The sequence below is a fragment of the Neocloeon triangulifer genome, unplaced genomic scaffold (assembly GCF_031216515.1).
Source record: "Neocloeon triangulifer isolate White Clay Creek 2 clone unplaced genomic scaffold, ASM3121651v1 ptg000014l, whole genome shotgun sequence".
Taxonomy (NCBI): Eukaryota; Metazoa; Arthropoda; class Insecta; order Ephemeroptera; family Baetidae; genus Neocloeon; species Neocloeon triangulifer.
The window spans coordinates 4,291,049-4,304,933 of NW_026775556.1; the positions used below are offsets into that span (position 1 = coordinate 4,291,049).

Below are 13,885 nucleotides of genomic sequence, written 5' to 3' on the forward strand. Positions count from 1 at the left end.
ACCTTTTACATTTTTCTTATTTGCCTAGCGTGAACACAATGAAAATAATTGAGACTAAATGAAACAAAATTTTTAGTTTTTTTTTTTTGTGAGACTAGATATAGAAAGGCATAAAAAAATCAATCGGTGGTGTCCTGCAAAAGGTGTTTTTTTGTTTTTTCCTTCCCAGGAGGGAAACAATCGAGCCACTCTTGAACGCAAACAACTTGAGACAAATTAAAAGAAGAGAAAAAGCGCGGCAGACGACTCTCCTTTCACTTGAGCTCCTCTCAAAAAGCGAAACAACGCTGCGGCCACTCTCGCACTCTGCGCCCCTCTGTGTCGGTTTCAGTTTCAAAGCAAACACCACTTTGCACGTGTGCTGTTTGCCAACTTTATATCCATTAGGAATTTTCTCACCGTCAGTATAAACTAATGAGGTTCTAAAAAGTGACATATTGAAATTTATTGAGGATTGGTAATGGTTCTTTAGTTTTTCTGTATTTTATGGCAGAAGAGATCGATTTGTTAAAAAATAATTATTTTAAATAAATTCAAATAAGTGTTTAGCGAGAGAAAAAATTCGCTGTGGGAACGCGCTGTGCAGTTTAACTGAACCAAACTGAACCAAAAATCGATAGGCCATATAAAGCAAGAATCAGGAAATCTACTCCAAAATACGTAAAGGGCGTTTGAAGTTTGAATAGCCAACTTGAACCATGCATTCAAACTCAGCACGCACAAATAATTTTTCACATTCAGCAGAGAGATGAGGCAATTATTTCATTACCCTACTGAAAGAACCAGCTGCTGAAAATGGGAATCAACAGTGCAAAAAACCTGAGCTTTGTAGTTGGACTGCGCAGTTATTTCCAATTTAAATCCCAGGCGGCTTGCAACCAGAAAAAAGCCCAGGCGATGTGTTAAATTACTTTGGGTGTCCATTTTCCCACAAATTGGTACTACAGCAAAAATGTTTAAAACCAGGCTTTGGTTTCCAAACATTGTGTTTTACCTTTTTCGTTAAAATATTTCTTATTGTTAATATATAATAAGAATTCCTTGTTTATTCCATATTTTTTATCTATATTTTAATCTTTTCGCGCTGAAAGTTTTTTTTTTTTTTTTTTTTTTTTTTTTTTTTTTTTTTTTTGCTTATGGCACCCGTGAGCTTATTAGGCTATTGGGTCGGTCTCTTGCCGAAGTCGAGCACCCTTAGCACATTTGTGCTTCCCAACCAACCTGACCCTTGTTCGGGGGCTTTCTAGCAGATTTGGTGGTGCTCGCATGGGCCCCCCACCCCCCTTGAGACCTTGCCCCTTGCCCTGGCCTTGCCACGAAGGACTTATAATGAAACGCAGGCATTCGCCACACAAGCTGAGTTCTTCCAGCTTGTGGCTCGGAGGAAACGTGGCAAACCTCCGAGTGCGCTGAAAGTGAAAAATGAAGAATGTTTACAAAAATTTTAAATAAAAAAATATCTGGTGTTTGTTTATTCAATAAAATGTATGAAATTATTTCACAAGAAGATGATTTTCTTATAGATAATTTTAATTTCCTGGTTTGAACACATTTCATGCAGTCATTTCTTAGATCTTAGAGAGACAATGGTTGTGAGAGGGACGCGTGTTAGTGATGAAGTGAATTGAATCTGGGCCGTCCAACTAAATGACTCGCCGCCTGCAAGAAGGGTTGATTAATTAATCGTGCGGTAAAACAACAAAACCGGCCGAAATGAAAACAAAGCCACTTCGCCTAACCAAACCCGACGTGTTTTGTGGTCATGAGCTCCATTTGTCCAGATGCCAAAATGTTGAAAAGCATTTTGTTTAATCAGAATTGAGTGAATTCCATCGTCCGTTATTCCAATTTCCTTTATAATAATTTAGGTTTGCCCTATTACGTTTGAAACATTTAATTTTAATTAGAATTTTGAAATTAGCTCCCAATCCCAATCTAATCTATGGCCATGGCGTTTTTACCAGAGAAAAACATCATCAATTCGGATGCAAAAATTTTGTTTCTCCTACTGACCAACTACGTTTCTTTTGATCAAAAGTGTATGCAATCGGCGGGACAGACGTGCCCAGCGTGTTGCCTAACCCAATAATTTTCCCGCAGCAATAACTTTCTGAGTGAGTGAGACCCAGGTGCTTCGCCTTTTTTTTAATCCACTCACCCTTCCCGTGCAGAACGAGGGGAATTTTTTTTTAAATATATTTTACTTGTAACAGCTTGAAAATATATGGTGATTTGAATTTAAAGTCGGCTTTTGCCGGCTTCTGAGGTTCGTTTAATTGCTGTGCATACGTTTGATTAAACTCCACGCTTCAACTCCAATAATTACTCAAGCTCTGTTCTTTGAATAAATTTGTTCACAAAAGTGCGATAAAGATCGAGGGCACTTTAAACTCTAATCAAGCCGAGTTTTTGTAAGAACGCTTAAGATTAATAAAAAATGTAAATCACACTCTTCTAATTTAATTTTGAAAGTTTGTCCTCCCTTTCCGTATTTCCTTGAACCCTCCCTTATTTGATGAAATTTTCCTTTCTTTCCCCTGGTTATTTAAATTCAAATGCACGTCCAGTTGGAAGTTGTTCCGAAAGGCTAATCCCATCGGGGGTTGGCGTTGACTGTCAATGGGCATTAACTTTTGGCTTATCCCGCACCAACTTTTTTCTGCAAGGTGCAGCGAGTTCATTGTGTCTGGCTCAAGTTTTAGCCCTCTCGTAATCCAGCGTGCCGCCAGCAATAAAGTTATCTCCTCGCAAGACCCTTCCAAATACGGACCCGCTAGAGTGACACACTCTTGGTCTCGTCGCCTCTCATTCATATTTATCACGGGCTTTCGTGATACTCGGCCAGGGATGCTCACCCTCGGCTCGCTTTCAATATTCACATGGAGATAAGGAAAGCCTGGTTGTGGATGAATAGAAATTAGCTCATACATGAGATACCTAAAAAAAAAGAAAAACTAAAAAACTTTTTCTGGACTGTGAGAGGAATTTCTTGTGCTTATTTTTATCAGACGTGTATTTTATGTCTCATCCAATTTTACAAAAATTTAAAACACTTTTTTTAAGAGACAATTTTATATAAATAAATAAATGAGGACCTAATAATAAAAATAATTATTCCAGACGTTTTAATTTTTAAACATTTCCGTTAATGTTAATTTTTTATCCAAAGAAGTGCTCCATGGTTTAAATCGACTCTTGTGTGAAAGTTTTGCGCCACCATTAGGTCGCTATTGTGCACTTCCTCTGCCATCAATAAAAGACCCTTTTTCTGCCCAAAAGATTTTCGCGCTCAAGGATTGGGTTAGGCAACATTGAGATCTAATTAGACCTGCAGTTTGCAACGTGATCCTTTTCCCCACACATTATTTTTACCCACAAAAAGAAGGAGAAAAACATTCGGAGCTGATTCCGAGTCGACGGAATAAAAAAGTAGATGTAGCTTTAGCTTCGCGAGAAATTTCCTATAAAAACCTTAAACAGCGAGCTGTAAAATATAATGTTTGACATGTTTTTTTTACGCTGCGGAACAATCAGTATTTTTTACACCGCAAATTTTTTTATTAAAAAAGTTTATTGTCATTTTTTTTACAAACTTCTTTCTCTAATGGGGTATTATTTTTGTATTACAAATTATTGGTTAAGCTTTTTCTTATTGTGAAAGTTCTAAACTTTTATTCGAGAGTTTTTATAAGACTTTCTTTCGCTTGATGATCGCCGTCTGCCGCACTTTTCACCATTGCCAACAAAATTGGAGCTTAGTGGGTGATAAAATTGCGCAATAGCACATTCGCTGCCTTTTGGTAGACATACTTGTGTCCTCTAGCACTCCAGCGCTAACAGATGTCTACTTATAAAAAAACCAAAACCAAAACGAAACCAAACGCAAAAGAATTTGAGAACTCAAAGTAGCTAAATTTCAGAGAGTGATTGATGATGATTAGTTTCATTAATAATTGTTTTTATTTCCTTTGTTAACGCCCGATAGGTCAACAAAGCACTAATTGTAAGAGAAGAAATATAAAAATAATCATAGATGCAGGAAGCGGTCATTTTCTTATTTTCTCACCTTCATTAGATGCATTTTAATTTATTATTTCATTTTTTCATAATAACATTTAATTTAACATATTACAAACTAACAAGGCCGCAGAAAAAAATTCAAGCATCTTGGTAAACGAAGCTACGAAGCTAGGAATTTTGATGAAGAAAAAGTCATTTTATAATAAAAATATCTCTTCAGGGAAACCATAAATGACTGAATGAAAATGAGTCTCAAATATCTTCTATATAAAATTTAAAAAAAGCGCTTGAATCAATTTTCACTCAACTAAAAACTGTAAAAACTAAATAATCTCTGTAAGAAGTTAAAAATATCAGGTGAGAGGTGGGACGTCTACCAAGGCTATACTTCTCTTTTTTATTCAGATAAATTTGGACTCGGAGAAATTGTACGACCCTCTTTGCTTTCTCATTATCTCGAGCCGGACTATTTGGAGAAAAAGTTGGCCGAGCTTTGGCCGGGGTGTCATTGTAGGGGTTATTGTGTGCACGTGTCTGAATAACAAGTGCTAACAGAAGGGCTGCTTTTCTCGTCATCGTCAGCATTGTGTCGCGAGGAGAACCGCCCCTGGCCATTCTTTCCGCACTTGAGCCCAAGACAGACGACGCCGCGATAATAACAAGGCAAGTTAATTCGCCCCGTGTTTCCACCAACCCTCTCTAGCTTGGTGTCTATCTATGTGTGTTAATTTTCCGATTCAATTTGCAAGTGGGAGAGAACCACATTCTGTTTAATTTGACTTGATCACAAACATCAAGAGCGTTCATATCTAATCAAGTTTAAAGGAAATTAAATTTTGCTGTTGCTTGAAACGGGACAAGATTTGACGGTGCCAAAATGAAAATAGCACACTTAGTTGGCCATGAATTGATTCAGGAGTTGTAAAATTAAATGAAGGCGTCAATCATTAAAATTACAAACAACAAAATGACAAATCGTGGGACCTGCGTCACTATCCTGTTTTACATCTTGAATGAAAAAAGTACTCATTTTCAGTTGAATATAGGCAATTACACATAAATCCAAAATATAACTTACAATTTTTGGCGATAAATAAAATAATTTTAATTCGATAATAAAGGAAGGGAAAAAATGATTTTTATATAATCATTAAGCCTTTTAAGGTATATAAATTTTGCTGATCTGGATTGATTAAAATACTACATTTTTTTTCAAAATAATTTTATTGGATTGCACCCCCGCATTTATTTTGGAGCAATAAATTATGGAATTATATTGGATAAATGTTACTTGAAGCAGCAAAATTTTTTTTAACCAATTTATTTATTTTGTAATGTGAATTGGATTCAAAATTTAAAAGCAAACTTCTGAAAAAAAATCCTTTTTATTTTAAACGGAAGAATAAAGAGAATAAAGAAGCAGGGGCTCTTTGATTGATTGCACCTTCTAGGAAAAAAAATAAGGCAATGCCTCTAGACGGACGTGCTCTGAAATTGAAATTTCCCAATGAGGGGATGGTTTATACCATGCAGTGTGAATAACGATAGGGGATAAAAACCAGGGGTTGTTTGTTGGCAGCGGACGAAATAATTTGGCGTTGATGACAAGAGAATAAATAATAAACGGGCGCAAAAACCGCAGCTCACTTTTGGCGCCGCCACTCCTCATTAAAATTCCGGCGAGGGAGAAAGAGACCCCGAGTCAGGTCACAAGGCACCAATTGAAATTCGTCCCACACGTACCAGGAAACACGACTCGTTAAATTTACAGCAAAACAACGCTTGATTGCCAAAGGAAATCGTCGGAAAATTATACTGTGTGTGAAAAAAAATGCTTTCGTTCTTGCTTTATTCAGGAGCGCAAATTGTGTTTTGATAGAAGCTAAATGCAGATTTCATTTACTGACAAGAATTGAGAAATATGAAATAAAAATCATTTATGTACAGTTATTATAATATAAGTATAAAGCTCCCTGATTTTGTTTTCGTAAAGCAACTCTTATTTTGGTCCACAATGAATTACTTCCAAACTGAATCAGCCAGGCCAAATCACAGCATAAGGTCGGGTAAATTTTGGCTCCTTACTCTCAAAACTATTTATTGCCCTGGTTGATAAACTCACGCAAACACTTGCTGACGCCGAATGGTAGATAAGAACGGCAATCACCGACCCTGTAAAGTTGATGGAAACAAAACCCGAACAATTCGGCAAGCCAATTTCTTAGCTTGTTTTTTGTTATCAAGTGCCAAAGCCAAAGGACTCCATTCATCTGACAAATAAAGAAGGATGCAAGGTAAACAGTTAAAATGTAGAATCAACACTGAAAGTAAAAAACGACTTAATAAAATTTTTAACAAATTTAGTTTTGCAAATTATTTAACTATAAATTTAGTTACTTTAAATTTACCATGAGTTCTATTGAAAAATTGACTAAAAGTAGTTTTAATTTAAAAACAAAATTGATCAAAATTTAATTAATCGGGCTTTTAAACAGAGGGGTGCCTCCCTAAATCCATTTTTAGGATTGAAGCGTGTTGATTGGAGCGTTTTTACTTTCAGTTTTTCTAAATGAATAATATCCCTCCAGTCTGGCTGGTTAAAGAGGCACCAAGGGACCACTCACTGCGCTGCAATTTAATTAGGGTTTATTTATTCTCCTACTGGCAGCGACCACTTTTCATAAAAGACTTTTACTGCCGTCTCGCGGCCCGATGTAAACATTTCACGACCCTCTTGACAGAGACTGTTAAATTTATGAGGGCGGTCGTGAGATTTAAAAGCCAAACCGAGCTGAGTGACAATTGAGGGAGCCCGTGCTAAATTGCGCGGCAAAAATAGCAGGCGACAGATTGAACGCCCGTCACTCTCCAGCGATGCGTCCGATAAACGAAGCACATGTTCGTCATACATGTTCGAGACAAAATTTCCTCTCACATGAGAAATTTGTTTGCTCTGCACAGTTCTGCGTAGGCAGAACAAACTCCATTGAATTTTGGCTAGGCCTCCCGAAAACCTCTTCCTAGGTAAAATATTGCACAATTTTTTTTAAGATATGCCAGTCGAAATTGGTCATTTCTGGCATGTAAAACGGCAGAGAACGAACAATTTTGGCACAATAATCATTTATTTAAAGAAACACTTTTGATATTACTATTTCCTTGAGCATAAATAATAACCATTAAGTTTAATATTAATTAATCTTAAGGTAACAAAACATTTTCCTTTTTTTATATTATTATTTTTATTTTTAGTGGGTTTAGGTATTAACAAAACATTTCTAGTAGCATTTCAATTTTCTTTTTAAAATTTCCACCAAGCGTTGCAATTAATTAATCCTGCCTTTCCTCATCCTCACTTTTGATAAGTTTTTATTTTGCTTTCCACTAATTGGCGCGGTAGTTTTTGCTCCAGAGTTTCTCTCGAGCACTCTTGAGTTTTGCCTGGCAATTTTTTGTAATTACTCTTGTAATGACGACACACGCCGAGGACCATCAAATTTTTTACAGGCGACGTCGAACGAGTAGCGAGATGGAAATGGTTTTATATAAACATGTTGTGAGTAAACATAATTTTGGAGCAGGGGAGGTTCCGGTTCTAATTAAGCGGTATTTTGTTTGCATTGTGTGCCAATCAACGTAATTTACCCACGAGAGAGTGTAAATTGGAAATTCCACTCACATCAGCAGCCAAACTTAAAAACGCAATTCAAAAAAGAAGTCAGGGCGATTCCATCAGATTTTTAATTTAGGACTTCATTTTTTAACAAAATAAATTTGAAAATTTTTCTCTCCTTTTGGAGTTTGAATTTAGAGTACACAAAAAATTAGTGATATTCAAAATATTTTGACGTTGATTTTGTTGAACCAGACTTTTTATCATACTGAATAAGTTTTTTTACATTTAATATCTTTTAACTTTAATTGGTTAATTAATGGTACAGAGATAATATCATAGGAAATATAAAAAAAAAACATGAAAAACGAGGCAAGGAAAAAAATTGTGATCTCTGAAAATTTAACCGGTGAGCGTTTTTATCAGTTTGGGTGGCGTTTTCGGCGGGCGGCTCCAAGGGATGCATTAAATCGCGTCTCTCCCACCACCCCTTCCCTGCCCTGGAGGCCGACGAGAAAAAGGAGAGCAGCTCACTTTCTCATCCGATTCGGGTCTCCAGGAGAAAAACGTGTACAATTGTAGTTAGTGTTAGGCAAAACGCTTTATCTTTTTTTCCGCACGTTCAGTCGCAAGCTGCGTAGGGCGGAGGAGGAAATTGCGTCTCTCAGGGCGCATTACCATATTCTGCTAAAAAGACACGTGGCCCCGGGGAAGGCAGCAAAGTGTCGCTGGTTTACCCTGTAGCAAGGCAAATGATCGAGACAATTTGAGAAATAATCGCCCTTATTATTTCAACGACATCAATGTAATTAACCTCTTCCATTAAAAAATTTGGTATTACAAAATAAGGGAGCGAAATTAGAGTTCTGCATTTCTTCTCCGATGGAGCAGCAAAGAACAATTATCGGTGGGCTGCAGCTGCTACTAAAGGGGTTCACTTTGTTTACTCACTGCGCGTGGCCATGTTATTTTTTTTAAGTATTTTGTTTCTCTTTCTCTTTGATTGCGAGAGGGTTGAGAATTGTTTATGCCCCATTAGCAATACACAAAGCGCTCGCTTAGTTGCTGCTTTGCTAATTGCTACTTGGTCGTTGTAGCTGAGAGAGCGAATTGCAATGCTGCTGCGGACGGGTTAGTTTAATTGCATCTCGCAAGTAAGGCTGGTTCATTTGATCACTGCTCGTTTACATATTATCATCAACGCAATGTAAACATAATTCATCCAAAATCAATTGTTCCTTGAGTTTCTTTCAAATCTTAATAAATAAATTGCATCTTTTTTAAAATTAAATAATAATAATATATTAAAAGGATTAAAAATTAAGATTAGAAAATGTTCTATATTGAGTTTTTATGTCAAATTCTTTGATTTTTAAAAAATATGTGCATATTACTTTTATTTTTAATTGTATGATAGATATTGATATTGTAGGCGTAATTTACTATAAATTAAATATTTTTAGACGCCTTACAATTTTATAAATTATTTAGAAGTTTCTGACGGATTAAATGTAATTAGATTTGCAACATCTTCTACAAGTTTATGAAACCTCATCTACAACTTTTCTTCGAGAACTAGTTTTTCCTCTAAGTCAATAATACAAAACTTCTTGAAACTAAAACAGATGAAGATTTATAAAAGGAAGATTGCAGATTGTAATTAAAGAAAATCCTACAACTTGTGAAAGACTTTTTATCAGGCAGTGGTATAAAATCAAAGAAAGTAGCAGACAAGTAAAACTTTTGCCATAAAATTAAGGTAAGAAGCTTTGTTGCAGATTAAAATTAATTTTGCCTTCTTAACAAGTAGTGTCAGTTTGCAACTTTGAGAGAAAAACTTTCAGCATGACTGCGCTGCTCCTATCAGCCCTCTTAATTTTTTTCTTATGTTAATCAGATATAATAATATTTGCTGTTGTTGCGGTCTCGAACCTTCTAGTTGAAAAGCTACGAAATGCCCAGGTATAGAGTTGTTGCTATTTGTTATAGCATAGTTTGTGGCTCTTGAGTTTGCTCTTTGCTCAAACTTTGATTAAAATTGACTACGCACGCTTCATTCGGTTGCCTGATCAATCTTGAATGTTGGAAATTAGTTTTGCCAAAGTTGTGAACACCCATAAGTTAATAAAATGCGGCCGCACCACAAGACAAGAATGCTTTCATATTAAAACTAATTTAATAACGCAAACTATTAATCTTAATACGCTTCTAATTATTATTTTCAAATCTCTGACTTTTTAACTACCAAGAAATAATAAAATTTCAATAATATTCTTTAACAAGCTATTTCCGTTTTAATCAAAAAGGTCGATTTTTTACAGAGAGTATATTTGGTGCCAAAGTTCTCGTCGATTCAATAGGAGGCGATTTATCAAAGTGAAGGGATTTTTGCAGCTGCCGCTGGCAAGAAATTAATCCACACCTCGGTGGCGTCGGCGACAAACAAAAAGAAAGAGACGCGTCAGAACAAGCTGCTCTAGCCTGGGCTCTTTTCTTTTTTGCTGGCCGCCGCCACCGCAAATTTAAAATAAAAATTTATATTAGATTTTTTTACATCCTACCGCGTGGAAATTGAAATTTTTATTTTCAAAAAGTTTATATTTGTGAGTTATCAATTTCAGAACGATAAGAAGATTTTTAAATATTTCTAGGGGGTGGAATTTGTTTATTAAAAAGCAAATTTCTCACAGTGAAGCTCAATTACTTGCGGCTTTTTTTACTTTTCATAAATTCTCGCTCTGGATGTCGCCGCATGAATGGAGAAAACTGGATTTTTAGTTTCTCCTAGAACAATATATTTTCAAATTCAATAAGGAGTCAAAAATGGTTGTGTTGATTGAGAGAAAATGCTTGAAAGCTGTAGGGTGTATTTTCTCAATAAACATTCCGAAGGCTCCTTGTGGCGCCTGATTTAAGAGCTTGGATTACTTTGTTTTAAAATTGTCCGATTAGTTCCTTTCCCTGCATCGTTAATTGGAAATCAAAACAAACAGTGCATCTGCTTTCAGCTTAACTTAATAGGACTAGTCTGAAAATACGTCCCACATTTAATTGGCTGCTATATATTAACGAGGACCACGCCGCTTTTAAATTATATAAATCAAGTCAGAATGCTGAAAACATCTCGTTCAGCAAAAGTCGGGGCAACTTTATACTCGCACGGCGAAATGCAGTATTTCATTCTTGTTTTTTTCTTTCTCCCGCACCATATTCGTGATGTCTCCGTATGCTGCACCGAGACTGAAATAACTCGAGCAGCCCTAACAAGAAAAATAACACCCTTTTTAGCGCCGTAAGTCAAAACTCTGGCGGCGAGCGGCACTTTTGCCTCCTCCTCTTTTTTGCTCCAATTTCTTCGTGCTACTCGGATCGCACATAAAATTTGTCAAAGTCTCTTTAAGGAAAACCAACGTTGCCAGATCAAAATTCAAATCAAGTGAATTATACTTTATTTAAATTACTTTACCATTACAATTAATTAACAAAACAAATAATGGTGATTTTATTACTTCAAAACTAGGTTCGGCGCCATTCTAAATTTTGAATGCAGGAAGAAAATTATTCTTCCAAATTCTGGTGATATATTTGCCTGCGAGAAAGATTAAAAATTTCCGCAAGGGCATCTAATTATTGTTCCCAGAGCCTTTGTGTGTGGCGAAAGATTAATGTCGGTGTCACCCTGCGTCGACTAGGGTATTTTATTCCTTGGGCCTTTTTCTGCGAGCGACTTTTTTGTCTTTTGTCTCGAGCGGGATGATCAATGGAGAGTCTTTTTCCTCCGTCTAATGCGCACCCATTAAAATTATTATTTTCCCGGCGATTCGCTGAAACGTGAGAGGCGACTTGCAATGGAGTTTTTGCTAATTAGCTGCGAGATTACGTCAGCTGAGGATTTAAAAGCGATCCTTGAACAGACACTTGGCAGTTCTTTTGCTCTCATCTCGTCTTGTCTATTTTTCAGAGAGCTGTGCTGGAAAAAGGTTTTTAATTAGGTAATGGGGAGCAGACAATCAATACACCCGGCCCTTGATCGCCATTACAGCACTTGCACTTCATTAACTAAAAAGTCTAAAAACTATACAAGTGCAGCTTTTTAATTTCACCGATGCTTGTTTAGAATCACCTCATTACCTCTATAACTTTGTCTACAATTTTATAAGCGATAAGAAAATGTATGTGTAACGTTTGATTTTTAACATTTTAAATATTTTTCAAATTATTTTTGCAGAAAATAATCTGCAAATTTCATTCACTTTGGAAATTATTTGATAAATGTGGAAAAAATCCCAAATTTGCTTTCAGTTGAAATGAACGGTGTAGAAAGAGTCAATCAGCAGTCCTTTTCCACGTGAATATCGTTGTTGAAATTAATCAACCCGTTCGCACTCGGCGAGAGGATTGACTTCATTTAGCACCAGGCACAACCATATAATTGCATTTGCAGGCGGGACAGATGTGATTTAATTGAATTATCCTTTTCGCATTTTGGAAATTGGACTTTCTCGCTCCGTCTGCGGCCAGCACAGTTGTTTTCTCAGCAGCCGACTGGAGTGTTATTTTGCTAAAAAAAAAAAGGGTGGCGTCAGCCCACAAAATCTTTTATCAGGTCCAGCAGCAGATGCTAAGAACCCTCGCACCCAGTTAATGGACTCGTTACACAAACTTTTTCAAAAAATAAAATCGCACCTCCAAGAATTCACCAACAATTTGTCTGGCTAATGGACTTTGAAAGTAATTAATATTCAAAAGTGGCTAAAATAAAGAGACTTGGGAAAGGAAGATCCCATGCAAGGTTCCAGAAAAGAAAAAAAAATAAATTGCTCTTATTCTTACTCTTCATTCAAACGCTCTCGGTTTTTATTTCTCCTGCCAACCCAAAAGTGATTCAATTATAAAAGCAATGAAAATTTCTTCCCTACTTTTGTTTTGAATGATTTGCTACAGATCCTTTATATTCCGACGCTTCTAGCTTTTTTGTTGTAAGCGACAGGACAAACCCTAACAAGTAGAACTTCAAAGAAAAAGGAGAAAATAAATATTATTTTTAATATTTATTTACTCCTTAAAATGACGTTAATTTTTATATGAAAGTTCTAACTGGTATTATGTTATTTCTCACCCTCCCTTGTAGTTTAAATGCTGGAATCAGCTGTTGAATTAATTATAAGAACCTTTCAGTTTCTTCACGCGAGATGTTAAGGTTGATAGAATTCTTAATTAATTTCTTTGTGTAACTTGTACATTAGTTTCCAAAACTTGCAGATTTAAATGAAAAGAGTAATTTGCAAAGTTGTGCGAGAACTTTGCACTCAAGAGAAAAGTGGTGAGTTACACACAAACGCAGGAATGAATAGGAAATTTAATTTTCTCGGAAGCTGTGGGCTCGGAGAGGGAACTGCAAAACGCGAGAAAACTAGCGTGCCAAAATCCGGGCATAACACGTGAATATTTTAATCCGCTGGAAGAGGGTTTTTGTGCCTCATAAATCTCGGAGTGACGCATTAACCCTCGCGCATCCGTCAAAACTACCTGGGCCGTTGGAAAAAAAATAATAAAGGGGGTTAATTAACCCCGGCTCTAATTTCATTCGGAGTGAGAAATGGCCAGAAAATGCTTACCTTGCAGGGCGAGCAGCAGGACAAAGAGGGTCGCGTGCATTTTGGACAACTTTGGCGGAAAAAACTGTTCACTGGGTTTGAAGCATGGTCGCGCCGAGCAGAGCAGATCCGCGGCGCCGGGTGCGTTTGGCTGCGAGGTCGGCGCAGGACTGAGAGCTGCCGCCGCCGCCACCCCCGCCAACCCAAGCGCCCCCTCGCGATCAAGCGTTTCCCAGTCGAAAGGATCGACTGCGGCAGTTGGCGTGAATAGGCACTTTTCTACTAACGCAAATTTGATTGTTTTCTCTACGTGTATATTTTTCATATTGTTTGACATGTTGGTTACAGAGCAGATCTGAAAATAAAGACCGAACTTTATTTTTAGCAATGAAGAAAAATTGCACTATGAAGACATCACCTTCATATTTAAAGAAAATATTAATAATAATGTTTTATTTAAATTAGGTCATGAAATTGGAAATTAAATTTAAAAGCCGATTTAATGAAAAGGAAATTAAATTAGAAGAGTTTCACAGACGAGGGGTTGCTTTCATGGTACGGAGGGTCACCCTTTTCTTGATGATAATTATTAGTTAGTTTATTTTTCATAGAAAAACTAACTTCAACTAACAATAAGAAAGCTACGCTCAAACAC

The 13,885-nt window shown here is 36.6% G+C and overlaps 1 protein-coding gene across 1 annotated transcript in view; it reads right to left on the minus strand.

Annotated features, from left to right (window-relative positions):
• Nucleotides 1-13,387, minus strand: part of LOC132200535 (uncharacterized) — a 30,462-nt gene extending 17,075 nt beyond the window's left edge. The window contains exon 1 of the mRNA XM_059626057.1: nt 13,252-13,387. Within this exon, the coding sequence (XP_059482040.1) occupies nt 13,252-13,291 (40 nt within the window). The 5' untranslated portion in view covers nt 13,292-13,387. The remainder of the gene's footprint in view (nt 1-13,251) is intronic.
• Between the last annotated feature and the right edge of the window lie 498 nt (nt 13,388-13,885).